A 20,979-nucleotide genomic window follows, 5' to 3' on the forward strand; every position below is an offset into this window, starting at 1 on the left:
AAAATGATAGAATGATTTTAATACAAATCCAAGGCAGACCTTTCAACATCACAGTAATCCACGTTTATGCACCAAGCACCAATGCTGAAGAGGCTGAAATTGACCAATTCTATGAAGACTTACAATACCTTCTAGAACTGACACCAAAGAAAGATGTTCTTCTCATTATAGGGGATTGGAATGCTAAAGTAGGGAGTCAAGAGATAAAAGGAACAACAGGTAAGTTTGGCCTTGGAGTTCAAAACGAAGCAGGGCAAAGGCTAATATGGTTTTGTCAAGAGAATAAGTTGGTCATCACAATCACTCTTTTCCAACTACACAAGAGGCGACTCTATACATGGACATCATCAGATGGGCAATACCGAAATCAGATTGATTATGTTCTCTGCAACCAAAGATGGAGAAGCTCTATACAGTCAATAAAGACAAGAACTGGAGCTGATTGTGGCTCTGATCATCAGCTTCTTACAGCAAAACTCAAGGTTAAACTGAAGAAAGTAGGAAAAACCACTGGGCTAGTCAGCTATAATCGAAACCAAATCCCTTCTGAATACACAGTGGAAGTGAAGAACAGATTTAAGAAATTAGATTTGGTGGACAGAGTGCCTGAAGAACTATGGATGGAGGCTTGTAACATTGTACAGGAGACAGCAACAAAAACCATCCCAAAGAAAAGGAAATGCAAGAAAGCAAAGTGGCTGTCCAACGAGGCCTTACAAATTGCAAAGAAGGGAAACAAAATGCAAGGGAGATAGGGAAAGTCAAAGAAAACTGAATGCTGACTTCCAAAGAATAGCAAAGAGAGACAAACAGTGCAAAGAAATAGAGGATAATAGAAAGGGAAAAACCAGAGATCTGTTCAAGAAAATAGGAGATATTAAAGGAACCTTTTGTACAAAGATGGACTTATATGCAGAATACATCATGCGAAAGGCTGCACTGGATGAATCCCAAACCGGAATTAAGATTGCCAGAAGAAATATCAATTATCTCAGATTTGCAGATGATACCACTCTGATGGCAGAAAGTGAGGAGTAATTAAAGAACCTCTTAATGAGGGTTAAAGAGAAGAGTGCAAAAAATGCTCCATGATCACTGCAGATGGGGACAGCAGCCACAAAATTAAAAGATGCCTGCTTCTTGGAAGGAAAGTGATGAGAAACGTAGACAGCATCTTAAAAAGCAGACATCAACCTTTGCTGACAAAGGTTCGTATAGTCAAAACTATGGTTTTTCCAGTTGTGATGTATGGAAGTGAGAGCTGGACCATAAAGAAGGCTGACTGTCGAAGAATTGATGCTTATGAATTGTGGTGCTGGAGGAGACTCTTGAGAGTCCCCTGGACTGCAAAGAGAACAAACTTATCCATTTTGAAGGAGATCAACCCTGAGTGCTCACTGGAAGGACAGATCCTGAAGCTGAGGCTCCAGTACTTTGGCCATCTCATGAGAAGACTCCTTGGAAAAGACCTTGATGTTAGGAAAATGTGAAGGCAAGAGGAGAAGGGGACGACCGAGGATGAGATGGCTGGACAGTGTCACTGAAGTTACCAACATGAATTTGACCAAACTCCAGGAGGCATTGGAAGACAGGAGGGCCTTGCGTGCTCTTGTCCATGGGGCCATAAGAGTCAGACATGACTTAATGACTAAACAACATCATGTGTCCTTGCTGTTACCTAACCTGTTGGTACATTATATTTAACATTTCAAAGTCTTTTGTGAACATTTTGTTTTCTCTAGGACCAGTTGTAGCAGGAGTGGTTGGAACAAAAATGCCCCGTTATTGCTTATTTGGGGATACTGTCAACACAGCTTCTAGAATGGAGTCCACCAGTGAAGGTAAGGAATTGAACTTTGACATGCACAAGCTGAACAGGGTTTTTTAATGCAATGTTTAACCCCATTTCAAAGCAAGCCTTCTGGTCAATAATGCCATGAAATCCTACCCTGTTATTTTCAAATAACTTTTCTTTAGCAATTTAGGTTACTTTGAAGTTGTCACACCATAAGTTAATATACCTTACAGTGAATGTTCAGAATTTAGTGGTTATTGCTACTGCCATATGAATTTTGACACTTGCAATTTTGTGTTTGTATGAACATTAGCAAACGTTGAAAGTGTGAATATGTGAAAGTCTGAGAAGTCAGTACTGTGGGGGCATTTAAAAATTCTGTCTACATTCAGGAGATTCACCGTACACCCACATACGACAGCCGAATTCCAGCCTTATGACTGAAACAGTGGAAAGGTTGAATCAGTGGTAGGGACAGGGGGCATAGCATGCACATAAGTCTTCTCCTTACACCCCTGCCTCGTTCACCCAGACTTTTGCAATATTAGCACCAAGATATGAAATGGAACCTTCCAACAGTTTCCCATTATGGGGCTTACCACCAGTCTCTTTCTCTATTCTAAGAGAAAATTCTAAGCTCTTTGTGTTGTTGGGGTGGCGCTGCTGCTCCTGCTGTTGCTAATAACAGCAACAGCCCACTCACCATTTTGCATCCTCTGCAGTACTCCAGAACCAGTTTCATTTTTGAGCAGTGGGGGCCGGGAATGACAGCCACCACAAATTCTGGCCTTCGTCTTCTAAAGGCAGGGGAGGGGTGGGGAAGATGTCCTCAGCAATTTTGTTAAGGCCAAAGCATATATTCAGAGAAATCTGTTTCTAGGTCTACTTCCTCAAGGGGTTAGAAAGCTGTTATTGTGAAAAGTTAAAGGAGAAGCTTATCTGTGGAATGTAAAGCAATTGTTTCCTTTGCATGTCTTCAGAGGATTTTTTTGGCTCACCTATATAAGCAGCAAATGAAGCAATGCTCTGTATCCCGCATGTGCTATTTCCAAGAAGGGCAGGAGTGGGCAGAAGTTGTTTTTGCAGCATCCATGGGTCTCCAAGGGTTCCTTTTTGCTTCTGAGACAAGTGTGGTAATGAAATAAGTACTTTTTTTTGTTCTGAACACCATCTTTTCATTTAAATAAGCACATGCACCTTGTGTACTTTTGTTTACAAATGGAGATGAATCTCCAGGGAACTTCCAGGAAACAGAACTGACCTGTAAACAAAGTGTCTGGGAATGTTTATACCTTGTTTAAATTAAAAATGGTGCTCCTCAAAGTGTTTCATTTACAGTATCAGGAAAGTTTATCAGTGGCATACTGTAGCCCTTCTCACAGTTCCAGATCGGTAAAATGGTCTCCCATATCTGAAGAAGTTGCCTTCTGGTGTACTAAAAAGCCACCTTATGCAAGCTCCTTAAAATGAATGGGCTAACTTTCTCTTGCACAGCTACCACACATTTCAATGGGAAGAACCTGAGCAAAAGTTATACTTTATTTTTACAATAAAGGGTGCCAAACTTTACATACAGAAAGTCAGTCATGGCACCAATGTCCAACAGCCAAGATGGTCTACAGGACCCCCTCTCATGCTCAGCTGACCATCATTCACACTTTGATAAAAATTCCAAGAACCTGGCTCCTTTTTAAAAGTCGGTTAGACACATCTCACGCCCAAACATAAAGCAATTGTCATTACTGTTTTTCAAGAAGTTCTCTAGGTATTTATTGTTTGGGCAAAAAGCAAGACAAATGCATGGAAGAAATAACAGTATCAGAAATGGCTTATAGAATGCAGCTTAGACAGCATTCCATAAGACATTAGAGATGCACAGGAGTTCGTGTCTTTGAAAGATGATGCAAACACAGTAACTATGGCACAGCTTCTTATCTTTTTTCCTTTAGCTCTCAAAATACAGTGCAGTTCAAACACATACCAGCTGCTGGAACAGATTGGAGAATATATATTGGTGTGCCGAGGGAATTTGCAAGTCAAGGTAAATACAAAAGATTTGTGTTCAAGGCTTCCCCAAAGACTGAATGAGTGGCAGGCCTCTGAAAAGCTTTTGCTTTAACCCTTACATTGTCTATTCTTCCATTCCCTCAGAAGCATGAATAACATCTCATTGTGGACTTTTCCTTAGTGTACATCTACTCTGAATGCCTCTCTTCCTGGGAACACTGAGAACTGAAATTTAGGGCACGTCTACACTGGCCCTTTTAGTGTGAGCTGATGCAATCTAAATAGAGTTGCTTGAGATCAGGGAAGGAGCAATATGCCATTTGGCATGATCCCCATATCCAAACATCATACTGAGCTCAAATGACCCTCCAACTCCTTCTGCTGCCAGCCGAAAACTTCCTCTGCTCTTCTGTGAAATTATTATTTTTGTCTGTGCTAGACAATAGCTGATGTGCTGAATCACTTAGATTAATTTTTTTTTTTTGGCCTTGTGAGTAGTGCTGATTGAGAAATTGCCTACAGCCATAGTTTCAATCAACACTTCATGTAAAGGTAAAAAATAAAATGTGATTCAGTGCGAGTTATAATTTACAAGAGTCAAAAAAAGGTAATAATTTAATTTCCCCTGTCTGTTTACAGAAAAGTAGGGCAAGTGTTCCATTTGTTGACATCCTGAAGTGGCTTGCTTATTGAGCCACTTCAAATACCAGAAATTGGAAGTGGAAGGAGGCTTGGCAGCTTTGACAGTTGCAAAGCTCAATTTTAGTCCATTGAAGGCAACCACATATGCTGGGAATGGATTAAACTAGAGCATACCAACCTGCACCAAAAAAAGGTAGAAGTCCCTGACAGGGACTCAAAAAGGTGAGGGTTGGGGTAATTTCCGGGCAGATTGGTTCGCTCTAGCAACTGCATCATGTGGTTGCTAGGAAAACAAACAAACAAACAAAAACAATCTACCCCCGCAACACACCAAACAGTGGGATAAATGCCCACTTGAACAAAGCCCTTAGTCAAGATTGTGAGTTATTCACACCCTAAGGTGTAATGTGTGCTTAGATTCTCCAGGATTTATTTTTTAACATAGTCTTAGAAGTAACTACAGTAGCTTACTCTCAGCACTGTGATCTTCCAGTACAGATTAGGTGACTGATATGGAGGTAGGTGTCAACCTTGATCTCTATCATTTAAAAAAATTTCGAACTGCCCCAAATGTTTCCAAAACTTTTCTTCAGGAAGACAGTCAGGGACCAAACAATTTTGCTTCCTGAGGTAGCAGAGTAGCAAGCGACACCCTCCCTGGTTTCCATAATGTCCAAAGCAACCAGGGTTAGTTTGACAGAAAAAAAAAATAAAAAATAAAAAAAATGAAGCAGAAGAATCCCACAATGTCTCCCTTTCTCTAGAATAAACAAAAACACCCCATACATACCAATAGGTAGATGTAAGCACTCATGAGGCCACATAAATAGCAGACAGGTTAACACTAGGTGTTCATAGCTTCTTGGAAACACAGTTTCTTTACCTGAATCCTCTCCCACTCCTTAACTTATTCTTCTCTGTCCCTGGCTCTCCTCCTCACAGCCACCAAGTTTCCTGCTTGTCTGCTTTTAGTTTGCTGGACACAGGCCTCTTGAAAATTTCCTCTTTTTTTCCTGCTCCAGTTCATTCACTGACAACATAATTGACTTAATGGTTGTAATGGAGGCCTTTGGTCTGGGACAGGGTAGCTTATTAAGAATGATAGCTTTTTTTCCACTTCAGAAGTCATCTCAGCCCTGCTGAGGTCATTAAATAGGTCCAACTGAACACTTAAGGATTCACTTAAATATATGGAACCTGCAAGTGGATTTTGGTTTCCATGCACATGAAGACATTTCTGCAGAGTTAGGCAATGTACAGCCTTCTAGATACTGGATAGCAACTGCTACATCCCATTATTATTGGCTGTGGTGAGTAAGGCTAGTGTGAGCTTCAACTCAAGACCATACATTCCCCACCAATGTTGTAAAAATAGGAATAGTTTTGAGAGACTGGGTGTCCAGTTCACTATCAATGAAGTGCCATTTAATGAAACTGAAGATACAAATGAAAGAGGAACTCATTGTATGGATAACAGTAATATTAATAATCATATACAGGACAGGTAACGTGTTTCACTATACTCTCAATTCCAGTAAGAGTTGGTAGAAATATGAACTATTCTACAAACAGTATACAAAGCGAAAATGTATTTCAGTTCCATATTATGTATTGTGTAGAAAGATTTTAGGTAGTTAATTATATGCTTGGATTAGCTGGTTAATTAGTTATACATATTTTAATTATACATATTTTCACAGCTCAGTAGCGGTGTATTTGAGATATTGCAGCAAGTATAAGCTAACTGGGTTTTAAATAAAACCTTCCATCCACTGACAGGTGAAAAGATTTTTTTATTGATGGTGTTAAGTCATCAAAATCATAGCTTAGTTTGAGGACTGGGATATGAACCTGTTGTTGACTTTAATTCTAGGTTTATGCAAATAACAAACCAGGAAGACTTTAAAGAAATATAGAGGCCTGAAATGCTGCTCTCTTTCTTATGAAGGGGAATATTGTCTTACATTGCCTATATACACATTGTCTATACCAGTGGTTATCAAACTTGGATCCCCAGATGTTCTTAGACTGCAACTCCCATAAATCCTGGCCACCACAACAAGTGGTGAAGGCTTCTGGGAATTGCGGTCCAAGAACATCTGAGGACCCAATTTTGAGAACCACTGGTCTATAGTGTCATCTTCTTGGTAGGCTTCGCTAGGTGTCATGTGATGGCTGCATGATTCTGATTCACCAACTTTCTGTTTTGGGATTGAGCAGAGAGCTCGCCATGGCTTAAAAATTATATTTTTAGAATTCCATGCCTTTTTCCTCGTCCTCAGTTTGTTTTCATACACCTCGCAGAAGAGCTCAGGTAAAGCTGAAAATGTCAGTATTTGATGAAAAACTGCCCACCTGGGGATTTTAGCATAAGAAAGTAAATATTTCACAATTTGTTAACTTTTTACGGAAATCTCAAGACTTAGACCTCTGCCTAATAGAGGGTGCTCTCAGCTTGTGCCCTTAGATGACACCCAGTCCTTTTAAATTTGCACATGGCTGATGGTCTTCTGGAGTAAAACTTGCCACACCAAATTCTGATTCCAGTGTAACTGAAGTACTGGGCTAGTCTTTTCATGTTGAGAATACAGAACTAATGTCTTCATATATAAAGTACTGTATTGTCTTTGAGACTCCTATGTTATTTTGTTTCTTTCCGTAGGGGAAAGGTGACATGATAACATACTGGTTAGAAGGAAAGAAGCCCAGTACAGTTCAAAAGAAGACTCCAAGCCCTTCCACTGCCTCTCAAACTCCTAAACAAAGTGTCTTCAGTATTATCCCTGGTGCCGTATAGAATGACCCACTTTCCACTGTGAAAAGATGGTGGTGAGCTGGCTGATAAGGTTTCTCCATGGCTTCAGTCTTTGTACATACAAAGGAAACTGTGGGCAGGAGGAATCCAAGTTGTTTCATAGCTTCCAATACAAAAGAGAGAGAGAGAGAGAGAGTGAAAGAGAGAATAGATACAATTGCAGGGTTGCAAACTAACTTTTCAGTGTTCATTAATAGTATTCAGACATAATATGAGACAGTTACTTGTTAGTTACATCATGATTTCTTGTACTGTCCTGCTAGGCATGTACCATTCAGCCATGGCTTAGCACATTCATAACCTGGCATGAACCCAAGTAACCTTTCGGTCGCACAGGGATACAAGAAAATTTTATTTGATTCTTTTGTGCAGATTTTTGCTTTTTTAAAAAGTGGCAAGAACTTGAAACTTTAAAAAAGATGAATGAGGGGGAAAGCGAGTAGCAGGTTCATTTATACAAACAGAAGCTTTTGAATGCTCAGTCTTTAAAAGCTTGCCTTTGAATCCATTGTACAGTATTCAGTCATGTTTGTGGTAGTGAAGTACATCTTCACCCTCAGTTTCTGATACTTGAATCAAGTTATCATCTCTCTTTGTTCTATCTAGCTCCCCCATCTGTAGCATTTACATGGCAGGCAGGTATAATATAGTCATCTAGAGCCATTGAAATTGGCTGGCACAAGTTATCATTCCATTTTGTTTCTTTTCTTTTTTTTAAAGAATGTAACCATCTACACAAATTTCTTTATCAATGGTGTTGAAAGAGGACAACTTTTTTTAAAAAATGTTAAAATGGACAAAAAAATGCACTTTCTTGACATCCTGCAGTCTATGAAAAAAGCAGTTTCGCTAAGATTCCTTCTTGGTATTGCTTAGGAAATTGTTCTTTGTAGAAATAGATAGTCTTATGCCTCATCTATATGTCAAGAACCTTTTGAGTGTTGTTGCAAGGTCTCCACATTTAACATTAGCACCCAATGTAGATATCTGGAAGGGCAGATAATGCAAAAATAACAGAATCTTGTGCACTTTAGAGTCTAAGGGAGCGACTAGATGGTCAAATTATTTCAACTTGGATCATGTTAGATCATGCTAAACAGAGTTGCTTTGAGGTGTGGCATGTCATTGGGGCAATTCTTGCATCGACATGCAAGGGCTGACCACACTGCACCTCAAGTGACCCTATGTGGTTCTTGTTTCAGTTTAAAAGGAGGAAAAATGGAAACAACAACAACAACAACAACAACAACAACAACAACAACAACAACAACAACAACAACAACAACAAAATACCCTTCCCTGAGCCCTCTGTGCTTTGCTTAAGCTGCTTCATGATCTTGGGAAACTGAATGCTTTCTCCTGCTCACCCAAAGGGAAGAGATAGAGGAATTTTTTTTCCTAAGTGGCATGTTGCAGCCTTGCAGGAGCTTAAAACAACAACAACATTGTTTCATTTCTCTCCCCCTCTGTAGGGAAGCAGGAAGAAACTTTCAATTTCCCAAGATTGTGAAGTGGAAGCAAAGGAAAATCCACTTTTTTTCAATCCCAGTGATCACACACATTTGGAAATGAACCAAAATAGAGGGATCCTACCTGCACCACAAAAACAATAGCCTCTGACAGGAAGCCAAAATGGTACATATGGGCATGGATCAAGGATGGCTGCTTTTCAATGTTCCACACATCATGTGTTCACTGGGAAAAGGAGTGAACCATCCCATCCATGGAGCACTCCAAACTGAGGGACAAATTCCCCATTGAGTTGCACCCTAACATATCCACATTTTTTTTATTTTTGTGCTGTAATACATGTGTTAATCTTTGAGGTGCTGCAAGATGCTTTGTTTTATCTAATATCTGTTACAACAAGCCAGGGGAAAATTGAAGAAAGACATCAGAAGAATAGGAAAATAGAGCCTTTGGATTTGTCTGTATACTTGCAGGCATTTTACGGTGCCTCTTTGATGTATCTCGGGGAGCCTGTGCCTAACCACAAAAGCACACAAAGCTGTTTTCCCTAAGAATCTCACAGTCACTCTGTGTCATCATGGAATTTAGGACATCAGCTGTGCAGTCTCCTTTCTGAACTCAAACCTGTCTGTGTCTCACAAACAGTGTTAACGTTCATAAATTCTTGCTGCCTTTTCACTTCCATTCATAAGTCCTTGTTGTGATGGATAATCTCTCACACTGTGGAGTGACATAGTATCAGCTCATTTCTCCTATAAGTATTCTTTCTCTTACAATGCTGGGCAAAATGGTCCCACAGGTAGGTCATGATCGTAACAGCCTGCTTCTATTTTCAGCCGTAAATATTCAGAATACTCCACCTTTACTTTGACCTTTGTCAATAGTTTTTTAAAGAGTTTATGGTGTTGCCTGAAAAATGAAAACTTTTTACATGTGCTTCAGATGTGCATTAAAAGTGAAAGTATAATTGAAAAACTACAGCTGGGGAGAGTTTACAAAATAAGTCTCATTTGTTTTGGAACAAGGCTACCAATAAGATAAGGCAGAAATAACTCATTCAGTTTCATGCCAGTTTTCATCTAATGTGAACAAGAAAACGAGAACAAAAATGAAGTGCATTTTAAAATGTTGCTTGTGTTGTGTTTTACCTAAAATGTTAATTAATGAAGAGATTCCACAAAATACATTAGGAACTGTGTTAGCCAAATGAGAAGAGTAAATTGTACAGAAGCCGCTTTTACAGAATATTGTAAAAGGAGAAAAGGCTGAATATTCTTTTAAGCAATTTGTTTAATGATAAGAGAAATAAATGTGTCATGTGTTTTATAAGACTTTAGTCTCATAATAATATGTTTTGAAAAGGTGTATAAAAGTATATGTTGTCCTATAACACCACCTATTGGCATTAATATGACCTGCAACCCTGGACTACCCTAGCGGATCGGTCTTATAGCAGATTGCTATACTTGCCCTTGACAGGAGGACCAGAATAGTCCATGATTAGGTCTAGTACTGATAAGTTCTTAACGCCAGATCATTGTCATAACAATGTCATGTGTTAGCGATATTTTGGCCTTGCTATAAGGCAGGATGTATTGGTTAAAGTATAAATACAGAATGAATTCACATAGAGCGTTATGAGACACAGCGGGAGACATGTGCCCTGCTTTTGTTGAATGGAGAGACATCATACAAGGAGGAAGAGGGAGTGTGAACTAGAGAAGGGAACTGTTGCCAGGATAACATCAGCAGCAGAAAGATAACAGTGTGGCACTGACAGCCAGCAATGGATTTTGTGTAAGGTTCGGTGAAAAAAAGTTTCTGTGTGTGTGCTAACAACATGCTTAGAGAATAAGAAATATTTTTCATTTTATATTTTCTAATCTGTTCTTTCATGTATTTTTAAGAAAGCTTTTAAAACTTGAGTTATACTGCTTTTTACTTTTAAATAAAATATTATAGAGAGATATTTTCTTTAATATGTTTTTAAATGTGTCCTTTAAATTAGTTCCTTTCTTTTTGATTCAAACATGATTAAAGTTCTTGCCCGCACTTTGTATAGCTACAAGCTTACAACTGAGATGTATTTTCTGACTAAAGTATTTGTCTAAAGCTTAAGTTCAGTTTTCATATGTTTAAGTATTTGCACCTACAGCTTTATTCATAGCTGTAATGAAGGTTTTTTAAAGCAACATGCCCATGACTTCTTAAATGTTAAATGCTTATAATACTTTTATGGTATATTGTGGTGAAGTATTTAATACTCTTATGTACAGTATATTATTTAATACTTTTATGGTATATTATGGAACCTAGAAGATGTAAATAAATTAAGCTTATAAAAATTAACAAGTTTTGGAATTGCCTGGAATTATTGCAGCAAAGGCTTATGATGTGATACCCAGAAGAGTTTGGAAATACTTATCACCGACAGCTTTTTCTGGTAATTTTCCCCCACATTTTGCACAAAATATAGCAGCACAAAACCAGTGTCTTTCACCTGAGTGATTGCATATGCATGTATGCACACATACAAACAAGAAGTACAAAAGGACAGGCCAAGTGAACAAAAAGACACCCATCAATGGCTACTGTTGTTGCTAGTTCATGCAAGAATGTAGCAGTGCTGCATTTTGACAAACAATTAAAAAAAGATCTTGCAAATATCTGAAAGACCAACAAATTTAAAACACATAGTAATATTATTATTCTCATCATCTCACAGCCAACAGCAAAAAGAAAAGGAAAAAAAAAAGGGAAAAAAAGGAAAAAGTCACACTGCCATCATATGGTAAGTCACAATCTGCATCCCTGTACTTGGCAAATTGGACATGAATGGCCGGATTTGTGTGCAAATCTGACACAACCAACAGGGAACCTAATTGTATAACTGGCCCTCAAGGTACTCCAATAAGGAGAAGTGGTATATTTAATTCTTTATTCATCTGATTTTTATTCTGCCTTTCTCCTGTGGAGACCCAAGGTAGCATACAAAGGCAATATATACGGCAAGGATCTTATTGAAAACATGTGCTACCAGAGCAAACAAAAAAATTCAGAAGAAAACCAGTGTACGCTTAATACATTACAGTAAAGCCTTTGACTGTGTGGATCATAATAAGGTATAGATTTTTTTGGGGGGGGGGGAAACGCTGTGCCACAATATTTGATAATACTGGTAAAAAGTGCCAACGACTTGAAATGGTTTACTGAGGAAGTTGAAAGAAGTAACAAAAGGATTGCAGCTGAACATTGAGAAGAAAAGAATGAGTATGGAAGAATCGGTATTATTACATGCTGTCAAGTCAATTAAGTCTTATGGCAACCCCTTTCAAGTTTTTCAAGGTATACAGTACTTGGGAGCAGTTTTACCATTGCCTTCTGCTGGCCATGCCCTAGGGCAGTGTACCTTGCCCAAGGATACAGAGGTTGGCTTTTCCCCAGAGATGCACAGTGGGGAATCAAATGCCCAAATCGCTGAGCTATCCAGTCAGCTCACATAACTTTAATGTTGACAATAAAAAACATTATTTCATTCTGTTCACTGAAAACCTTTTTTAAAATATGTGTTTAAAATGTAAAACTAATGGAATATCCAAACAATTTTTTGAATAGTGAATCATGAATTCATTTCTAGAAAACTTCTTACATTCTTGTTTGAAGTTTATTTCCTGAAACTGAAATATTAACATATTTCTTGAATTCATTCTTTCTTTCTTCGATCCTCTCAACCCACTCTGTCTAATTTACTGCTTGTCTTGCAGCTGAAAAGATATGTTTCTTTTGCACAATGGATTCATTAACATATATTGCAATCCTTGAATTAGGTAGTCTAATTTGTTTCTGCCATCATGTAAGAACCATAATCAAACACTCAATATTCACATTTGAACAAAGTGGTTCCAGTAACCTTTGGAACTGGGCTCATGTACTCTATTTTAGTATCAACCTACTGATGTTGGAATTAGAGTTTTAAAGGCAGCATGACAAATATTTCTCAGAAAAATACAAGCTTACTGAAATTACAAGCCTGACTACACCGCACCCCATATGTAATACTTGGCATTTATAAACCTCTTTTGAATGTTCAGAAGTATTGCACATAAATAACATTGCTGTAATCCTTAAAAGCCACACCGTAAAATACATCAGTATTATTCTCCTTGTATTTCAAATGGATGGCTTATTCTAAAAGTCAAACGATCATATTTCTATATCTACCTTTTTTCAAATTAATAAAAAAATCAGGTAGAGCCATGACCAGAATCACAACCATGGGTGTGGAAAAAGCTTTCCTCTGCATCCCATTGTATTCTGATTTCTTGATAAAATCACGCTCCCCACAACTGTGCTATCTGTCTTGGGAAAGGTGTTCAGGGCACAAGAAACAGTGCTCGAAAGCAGTTTGAACTGGGAAAATGGAAGGAAAATCTTAGTCACTCTTCTGCTACAGTAACGATGCAGATCAGGAAGTCCTCCTCTTCCTGTTTTTTAAAATTAAAAGTACAGAGTTTTAATTACCCATTTAATGTCATCTCTAGTTTAGCCTACATGAAGAAAGTGGGTTGCCTTTAGCTGACAAGTTTATGGTTGGCTGGATTAGGAGTTTTCTGAGTGGAAGTGCAGGGACCAACTATAGAAGAGGCAACCTTCACAATTCAACAGTGAAGAAGTGTTTGTTGTCTAGTTGTTCAGTCGTGTCTGACTCCTCGTGTGACCCCATGGACCAGAGCACGCCAGGCCCTCCTGTCTTCCACTGCCTCCTGGGGTTGGGTCAAATTCAACAAGCTGCTCGAAAGGCCTTCAGAGCTGCCATGCCTGCACACTCTGACATGAAAATGAGACCAGCGTTTGTATCTCTATGGCCAAAGGCAAAACAACTTGTGGAACTGTGGAAACGTTGGAAAGCTCAGTCGGATAAACATCTTTTACCTCTAAAAACAAAGCTCAGAAAGTTACATTTTAAAAGGAAAGTGGCGCACTGCTGGTTACTTTTTGGTATATTACTGATTGCTTCTTAGCAGTCAGATTGGTGTTACCATTGTCCAATTGAATGTGTTGCCTTACGTGGTATTAGCACATTGCACCGCCATCACCCAAAGGGGCAGAAAGTATTCTCTATTGGCCAGTTCTGAAACTGTACCTCAAAGATACATACAAAAGACAAAATCAAAGAATACCTCCCTTGCTCCTTAGGACTGGTCAGAAACTAAGCGCACAACACTAAAAATTTCTGTCAACACATCTCTAAAAGTGCTCAGTGTCTTACCGATCTATAATGGCTCTAAAAAGTAACTGCTGAAAATAACTAGGCATAACTTATTACTCAGGAAGCTTAGTTGTTAACACCTTTAACTCAGAGAAGGCTAGCTACATTATTCATGATATGAATGTACAGTAATTAGTTACAATTGTTGCTTGTATCCCCAGCACTACAAAGTAATGGGGATAAAAACAGTGCCTCGACACATGTTCTAGAAAACACTTGGGTTTAGTTAATGAATGTGCTCTTTTATACACCCATTTTAATTAAATTGAATAGCCAAATATAAGTTAAATCAGCATAAGGGAAATGAAATAACCAGCAGCGACAGATTGCCACTGAGAAGTTCCCACTTCAGTTCCTCATTGCAGAAATGTAATTTCACTGTGAACAAGCTAGGCTGCTTTAGCACATCACATGGAATAGAAACAGGTACAGCAATCTAATTCATACAAATCTGTTGCAAATTAAAGAGTCCCCAATTCTGGATTGTGCATGAAGCTATCCAACTGGCATGCAATGGGATTATGTTCAAGCAATGAGGAATTAAAGTAGAAACTCTTTAATTGGGTGCAATTTGCTGCTGCAGATTATGTCATTTCTCTTAAACCGGCATAATTTACTCACAGGGATTTTGGTCAGTGTGACACCTGAAGAACTTTATGCTATGGGATAGCACACAACTGTTATAAATAAAATAAGAATGAAATGCAATCTGTAAAAAAAGTGGTGTTTACCAAGAGTGCAGCATTAAAATAAGGATTAATGATTAAACATCTCAAATTGAAATCATGTGAAAAAAAAACCAGATATTGCCAATGTTAAAATAAAATAACCAGATAAGTGGCTCACAGTAGTAAAAATGCCAACTCAAGCAAAAAATCAGTTTGCACATCTGTGAATATGGGAATCTGTGTGGGACAGAGAAACATTTTCACATTGATTTCCATAGCAAAAAGAGATACTTGCTTTTAAGTTAACATTCTTCAAAGCCTCAACAGGGACATTTTCACTGTTAAACTGTGTTTCAAGTGATACTGTGTTTTCAAATTAAAAGATCCAAACTCATATTTTATCACGTTCTGAATGGAATTCTGCATAGAGAGCAGTTCCAGGTTACTCCATTCCATCCGTCCTACTACATAAAAGGGGGGGGGAGTTATATAGTGGCAAAGCTCAGCACACAACTGGGTGAGATAATGAGGTCCATGACCAGAATACTCATGTTACAATCCATGTTTCCAAAACAGAAGTGTTTATGATCATGGCCATGGTGCTGGCTTGGAAAGGCCTTTTAATTCTTTCCCACATATCATTTTTCTATTTCTTTCCCATATATGCCATTTCTCCTGCCTAGAAACTGCTTTACAGATACCACACAGCAGGCAGGCATCTGAAAAAAAAATCTACATCTTAGTAAGAATCACTGGCCAAGCTCCCTCCTGTTTGCTTGTCTTGCACAACCACCATTCTTGACATCTGTTTAACTTTTACTAAAGGACACTGGGTTGATTGAGATTCCACTCCCCTTAGGGCAAATGTTATCCTACAGGATGGTAAAGTTCTTTCCAGTTCTATGTTTTGGTAGTTATGCAAGACTCTGCTTACTGGATCTTCCTGGGTGTATACATCTGTCCCCTGTACGTGAGCAACTGTCAAAACACATTCGCTCTCATCTGCAACTGGCAAACCTATTTATGGTTAGCTTGTAGAAAAGATCACATCCACAATTAAAAGCATTGTTTCTCCCTTTTATAATCTACTTTGAAATAACTGTCAGCAACAATGTTTGCCCAAATGGGAGAGCTCTGAAAAAGCTTGAGGATGCACACACTCTGTCTGCACTAAACGGTGTCACATGTGGAAGGCTTGAATGCCCAGTCTACCTCTTTCAAGTCAACTTCTGCAGGATTATCTCACGTATGCCTTCAGCTGGGCTGGCTAGTAAGCAATTTAATGAATTCATCTACAATATATTGTGTGTGATTACTACGAGAATAGTAAGATTTCTAAAAACTGAGACACTTTAAGGAGCAGTGCAATCAGTTATGGGAAGCAAGCTGGGACGGGCTTACAGAAGATCAGAGAAATACAAATAGCTCTGAATTTATTGAATATATTCTTCTTCACATTTAACCCTTTGAAAGCTTCGAGCTGCATAGATTAAATGTATAATGCATATAAATTATCGAATAGAATAATACATTTATACAGTATATTGCACGTACATGACACAGAAACATCAGATACATGGGATTTATTGAGTCATTTCTTGTATTCTCTAAGGAATTCATAAAGTAACTCTGCGTCATTTCTTCCTTTACAACTATGAATGATCAACGGACTGATAGATGGCCTACATTATGTCCAAAACCAAGGGGACGATTTCCTCATTGTATATTGGGTGGTGGGGTGGGAATTGGATGCCTGACCCAGCCAAAACTGAACCCAATGATGGGGAAAGTAATGGTTCTGACTACAATTCCCATAATGCTTATAACAAGGAGTAACTATGAAGCCCTTTTGAATTTTATAGAGATTTCATTGTAGAGATTTAAAGAAAATGTCAACGCACCCAACAAAATTAATGAGGCCTCAAACGGTTTCACTTTGGTGAGGTTTTATCTCTGCTTTTCTAGGGCTGTGCTTCCTCGTTATTTTTGACATAGATTATTTCAAGGGGCAGGGAAGTGATGTTAAAGATTGTTTTGCGAAAAACCTACAATCTTCAGAAACACAGACATTTCTTAAATAGACTCAGTTCAATCCCAGTGAAAAGAAAGATTTATCCACTCATGATGAAAAGTGGTTTGAGACCCCAGGTGCTGTATTTCTTTATAGGCAGCCACATTTCCTTCGAAAGAACCTAAAAACGCATATACAGGAGCAGACACTAGTTATCCCAGGGTTGTGTTTACAGCACCAGCCAGGCTGGCTATTGTGGAATCTTCCAAGAAGAGAATGATGGACAATATGGATGTCCCTTGTTTTCACAATATAACACACAGATTCTGCTATTAATACCATTAATATACCTTGATTTATCTACTCCATTTGGAAAGCAATCTATGTTCTTTGCTGTCACCACATTTTGTTGCAAAGAATTCCACAAATTCTTGTCTGGATACCTTTGAGTAGCTAGCAGGCAAACTGCCATGTTCACATTGAGCACTCGTCCCAGTGCAGCAGAGAGCATGAAGCTCTTGTCTGTACTGCTGCTGAAATTTGATTGTCACTAAATTTGTACCAATGCTAAATTAGTATTGCTGCTGAAATTTGGCTGTAACTCTGGTAGTTCCCTTTGATGCAACATGGTGCTAGATGTGTGTTCAGTTTCTTCCCCTGAGCAGAGCTTGGATGTTGTAAACATACAACTTGCACAGTACTGATTGGCTAAAAGCTTATGATCCAATTAGTTTTCAATGTTAACAAATGCCCTGTTTCCCCGAAAATAAGACCTAACTTGAAAATAAACCCTAGTATGATTTTTCAGGATGCTCGTAATATAAGCCCTACCCCCAAAATAAGCCTGTTAGGCGAAACCCCACCGTCCACCATTGTGCAGCAACCAGATGATATGAATGTATTTGAATAGATGTAAATTGTTGTACATGAAAAAAAAAATGAAACATCCCCTGAAAATGAGCCCTAAATCATTTTTGCAGCAAAAATTAAGACCCTGTCTTATTTTTGGGGAAACATGATAGTGCTTTTTAAAAAGGTGGGAGAGGGTGAATGTAAATTCGACTGAATAAACATATTTGTGGTAATTTAATAATGAAAAGGAAAACAGCATGGTGAAAGCATGTAGGAAGAGGGCAAAACTAAATACTAATCAGATTTCTGGCTGCCAGACAGTACATCAATCAAATGTACTTTTCCATGTGGAGAAGTCAGTCTTCAATTGCAGGAAAGACAGAGATGGAGCGGGGGAAAAGGCAAGTCCTGACTGACTGGTTTATCTGTACATCCAAGTCTCTGTGCTGCAAGGTCAGAAGACCAGCCATCGTAAGATCTAATCCATGCAACGGAGTGAGCTCCCATCGCTTGTCCCAGCTCCTGTCAATCTAGCAGTTCGAAAGCATGTAAAATGCAAGTAGATAAACAGGTACCACCTCTGTGGGAAAGTAACGGCCCCATGTCTAGTCGCACTGGCCACGTGACCACGGAAACTGTCTTCAGACCAACGCTGGCTCTATGGCTTGGAAACGGGGATGAGCACCTCACCCTAGAGTTGGACATGACTGGGCTAAATGTCAAGGGGAACCTTTCCCTTTCCCTTACCAAGTACTATATTAAATTATGCACTCAAGAAGTAATGTTCAGAACAGAGTGATGACATGGGTGCTACTTGGATTATCTGGCTATGGAAGGTATAGTTATGGAAAACCTTAAAAGGTAAATCCTTGGTATACATTCAAAGCTGTCACAGTGAATGCTGAAATCAAAAAATTAATGATACAATACTTGGACTCTAATGTTGCTCTTTAAAAATGTTATTAAATATAGGTGGTATATGACTACAAGCTTTGAAATATTTTTTCAGTTGGTTTTGTCTGTAGGCTATTGCTGTCAAACGGAGAGAAATAATCTGTCCTAATTTATGGGGGGGGGATGCTCTAATTTCTTAAAAAATAACAAAAATGAGCCATGCTTTCAAAAACCGGAAATGATATCTGGCAGCGGATAAGTTACAGTGACCTTCAAATCTATTTCATCGATGCTCTTCAGATTAATTTCACTGGAAAACTGCTACCATTTATTTTTCAGCATGCCAGAATGATGATGTAACATATGGTAAACTACACCGCACATGCTACAGGGCTGCAAATACAACGTTAATGTTTTAATTTTTAAAAATAAAACTAAAAAGCTAAAAGGGAATATTAAAAATGAAAGATTTAAAAAGGGAATATCTGCTCTCCTAATAACTCAGCTGACAGCGTCAATTTTGCTGCTCCTTTAACTTTTTCTCTGCCACTCTCCTCCATCCTTAGAACTGTTTTTCACTCTCCTGCACACATGACCTTATTAGAAGCAAGCCACCCTGGGCAGCCTGAACTTGCCTGCCTGATCCTTAAGATGATGAAACTGAAGAACACACACACACACACCCACACACACCCTTAAGCATCTTAAAAGAGAACTGCCTCTCAGCTCCTCTCAGAGCTTGGGTAAGTTCAGAGAGGGGAAGAGCCTTTGTTTCCAAAACTTCACACATTCAGTTCCTGCCCCACCTTTAGCAGTGGGCTGGAATTTTTACCCTTCAAACAAAACCTGTACTATAACAAAACAAATAAGGATACATTCCTTCCTTACAATACAAATTCTCATTTTTTTAAAAAAAAGCATGCTGATTATTTACCTTTTAACAGGAACCCCCAAAAAGTCAAAGTAAAATCAAGTATTTCAGGCACGGAAGGTTTAAGTTATCAGTCACATACCATGTTCTTAAAGTTAACAGCTAAGAATATTGTCCCATGCAGTGCAAAATCAGCCAGTTATTATTATTATTATTACTTAAAAAGAGCCAGAAGTGTTTATTACGAGGATTGCTCGAAATACATAGTCAATTTTGTGTTGTTTTTGGCGTGGTTTGTTTTTGTTTTTTTAAAGAAAGGGATCTGGAGGAACCGACCCAACTGGAATAAAGAAAGTGGTGCTTCCATCCTGACTCCCATCCGAGGGTCAGTTCAAACGATCGCCTCGTGATCCGAGCAGATTTCTTCGCTGGGGTTTATATAACAACAGTACCTGTCGTAAGGGCTGTTCTCCCGGTAGGAGCAGACGATGATGCTGTCGCTAGGGGCGACGAACACGTTGTCCTCCGTGTCCCCTTGCGCGGCCGCCTCTGCCTCTGCCTCCGGCGGGCATGTGGCGGCCACCACTCCTTCCAAGCAGGGCGATTCCCGCCCTTTCTCTAAGGCACTGTTGTCGTATGGGGTGGCCTCGGCCACAAATACATTCCCAGGCATCTCCGGGTAGCAGTTCTCCAAGTACCTCAGCATCTCCTCCTGGTCCACTTTGGGCGCCAAGCTCTTGAACTCCCCGGTGGCGGAGGTGGTGACGGTGGTGCAAGTCGAGAGCGAGTCGTCCCCGCCGCCGCCGCCACCTCGGGCGCCGCTGCCCTTCGGCGCCTTGGGGGCCCCGAAGGCTTTCTGGGCCAGCTCATCGCAGCTGCCCCGGCCGGACTCCAGGTCCGACGGCGTCCTCAGCAGCTCCAGGACATCTTTGTCCTTGGGCTTCTTCCGGCAGCAGCAGGCGCAAGGCGGGCAGCAGCGGTGGTCGGGCCACTTGGTGCAGCCGTCGGTTTTCCTCGTCAAGGCGATGGCGGCGATGCCGGGCAAGCAGATGGCTGGCCCGATGGCTAGGAGAGGGATGTCCCCCAGAGTCTCCCCTTTGATCCCCGACACCGTGAACATAAAGCCGAAGACCAGGAACACGCTGACCAAAGCCACCACCAGTCCAGTCCGAGGATTGATGTCGTCGGGGCGCATGGCGGACCGGAGCCGCTTAGGTCATTTGGCGCCCTTTTGGCTTCACGAAGCAAATAACAAAGCGGGAAGCAGGAAAAGGGCTCCGTCCCCTCAAGAGTCTCCTTCGGAGGAAGGAAAAGGGTGGGGTGGGGAAGAGTAAGGAGGCAGCGGGAGCAGCCTCGCAAGCGGGCAAAGTGGGCGCCTCCGGGCTCCCGGCTTCCCTCAGGCAGGCAGGGCTTCCCGGGCAGGGGTCTCGTGGAAGCCGGAGCACGGCTCCCCTTGGCCCGACATAGCGGCGCGGCTCCTCTCCTGCCCTCTGCGCAGCGGGTCTCCCTTTCCCGCCACCGCTCCTCTTGCAATCAGCCTTACCACCGCGCTTCGCCTCGCCTTGCAATCTTACACGTGCAGTCCCGTGGGCTTCTCTGGCTGCTGCTGCTGCGCCTGCTGCTCTCCTTTGGATCCCAGGCCGGAGAGCACCAAAGCGGGGAGAGGCACGCCGAGCCCTTGTAAA

At 40.2% G+C, this 20,979-nt stretch overlaps 2 protein-coding genes across 2 annotated transcripts in view; one reads left to right on the forward strand and one right to left on the reverse strand.

The window, feature by feature from the left end:
- LOC110077741 (atrial natriuretic peptide receptor 1) overlaps window positions 1-11,078 on the forward strand; it is an 87,693-nt gene extending 76,615 nt beyond the window's left edge. Inside the window, exons 23-25 of the mRNA XM_078384084.1 lie at window positions 1,743-1,841; window positions 3,745-3,836; window positions 7,107-11,078. Coding sequence (XP_078240210.1) covers window positions 1,743-1,841; window positions 3,745-3,836; window positions 7,107-7,241 — 326 coding nt within the window. The 3' untranslated portion in view covers window positions 7,242-11,078. The remainder of the gene's footprint in view (window positions 1-1,742; window positions 1,842-3,744; window positions 3,837-7,106) is intronic.
- Window positions 11,079-18,472: 7,394 nt separating this feature from the next.
- Window positions 18,473-20,626, reverse strand: TMEM215 (transmembrane protein 215). The gene has a single exon (XM_020791128.3). The coding sequence runs from the start codon at window positions 20,487-20,489 to the stop codon at window positions 19,686-19,688; it is 804 nt and encodes a 267-aa protein (XP_020646787.3). The 5' UTR covers window positions 20,490-20,626; the 3' UTR covers window positions 18,473-19,685.
- Window positions 20,627-20,979: the final 353 nt, after the last annotated feature.

This window comes from Pogona vitticeps, chromosome 2 (genome assembly GCF_051106095.1).
Source record: "Pogona vitticeps strain Pit_001003342236 chromosome 2, PviZW2.1, whole genome shotgun sequence".
NCBI classification, from domain to species: Eukaryota; Metazoa; Chordata; class Lepidosauria; order Squamata; family Agamidae; genus Pogona; species Pogona vitticeps.

What these genes read in the sequence shown, in the direction of transcription:
- TMEM215 (XM_020791128.3), bottom strand. Translation starts at nt 20,489, where the DNA reads ATGCGCCCCGACGACATCAATCCTCGGACTGGACTGGTGGTGGCTTTG.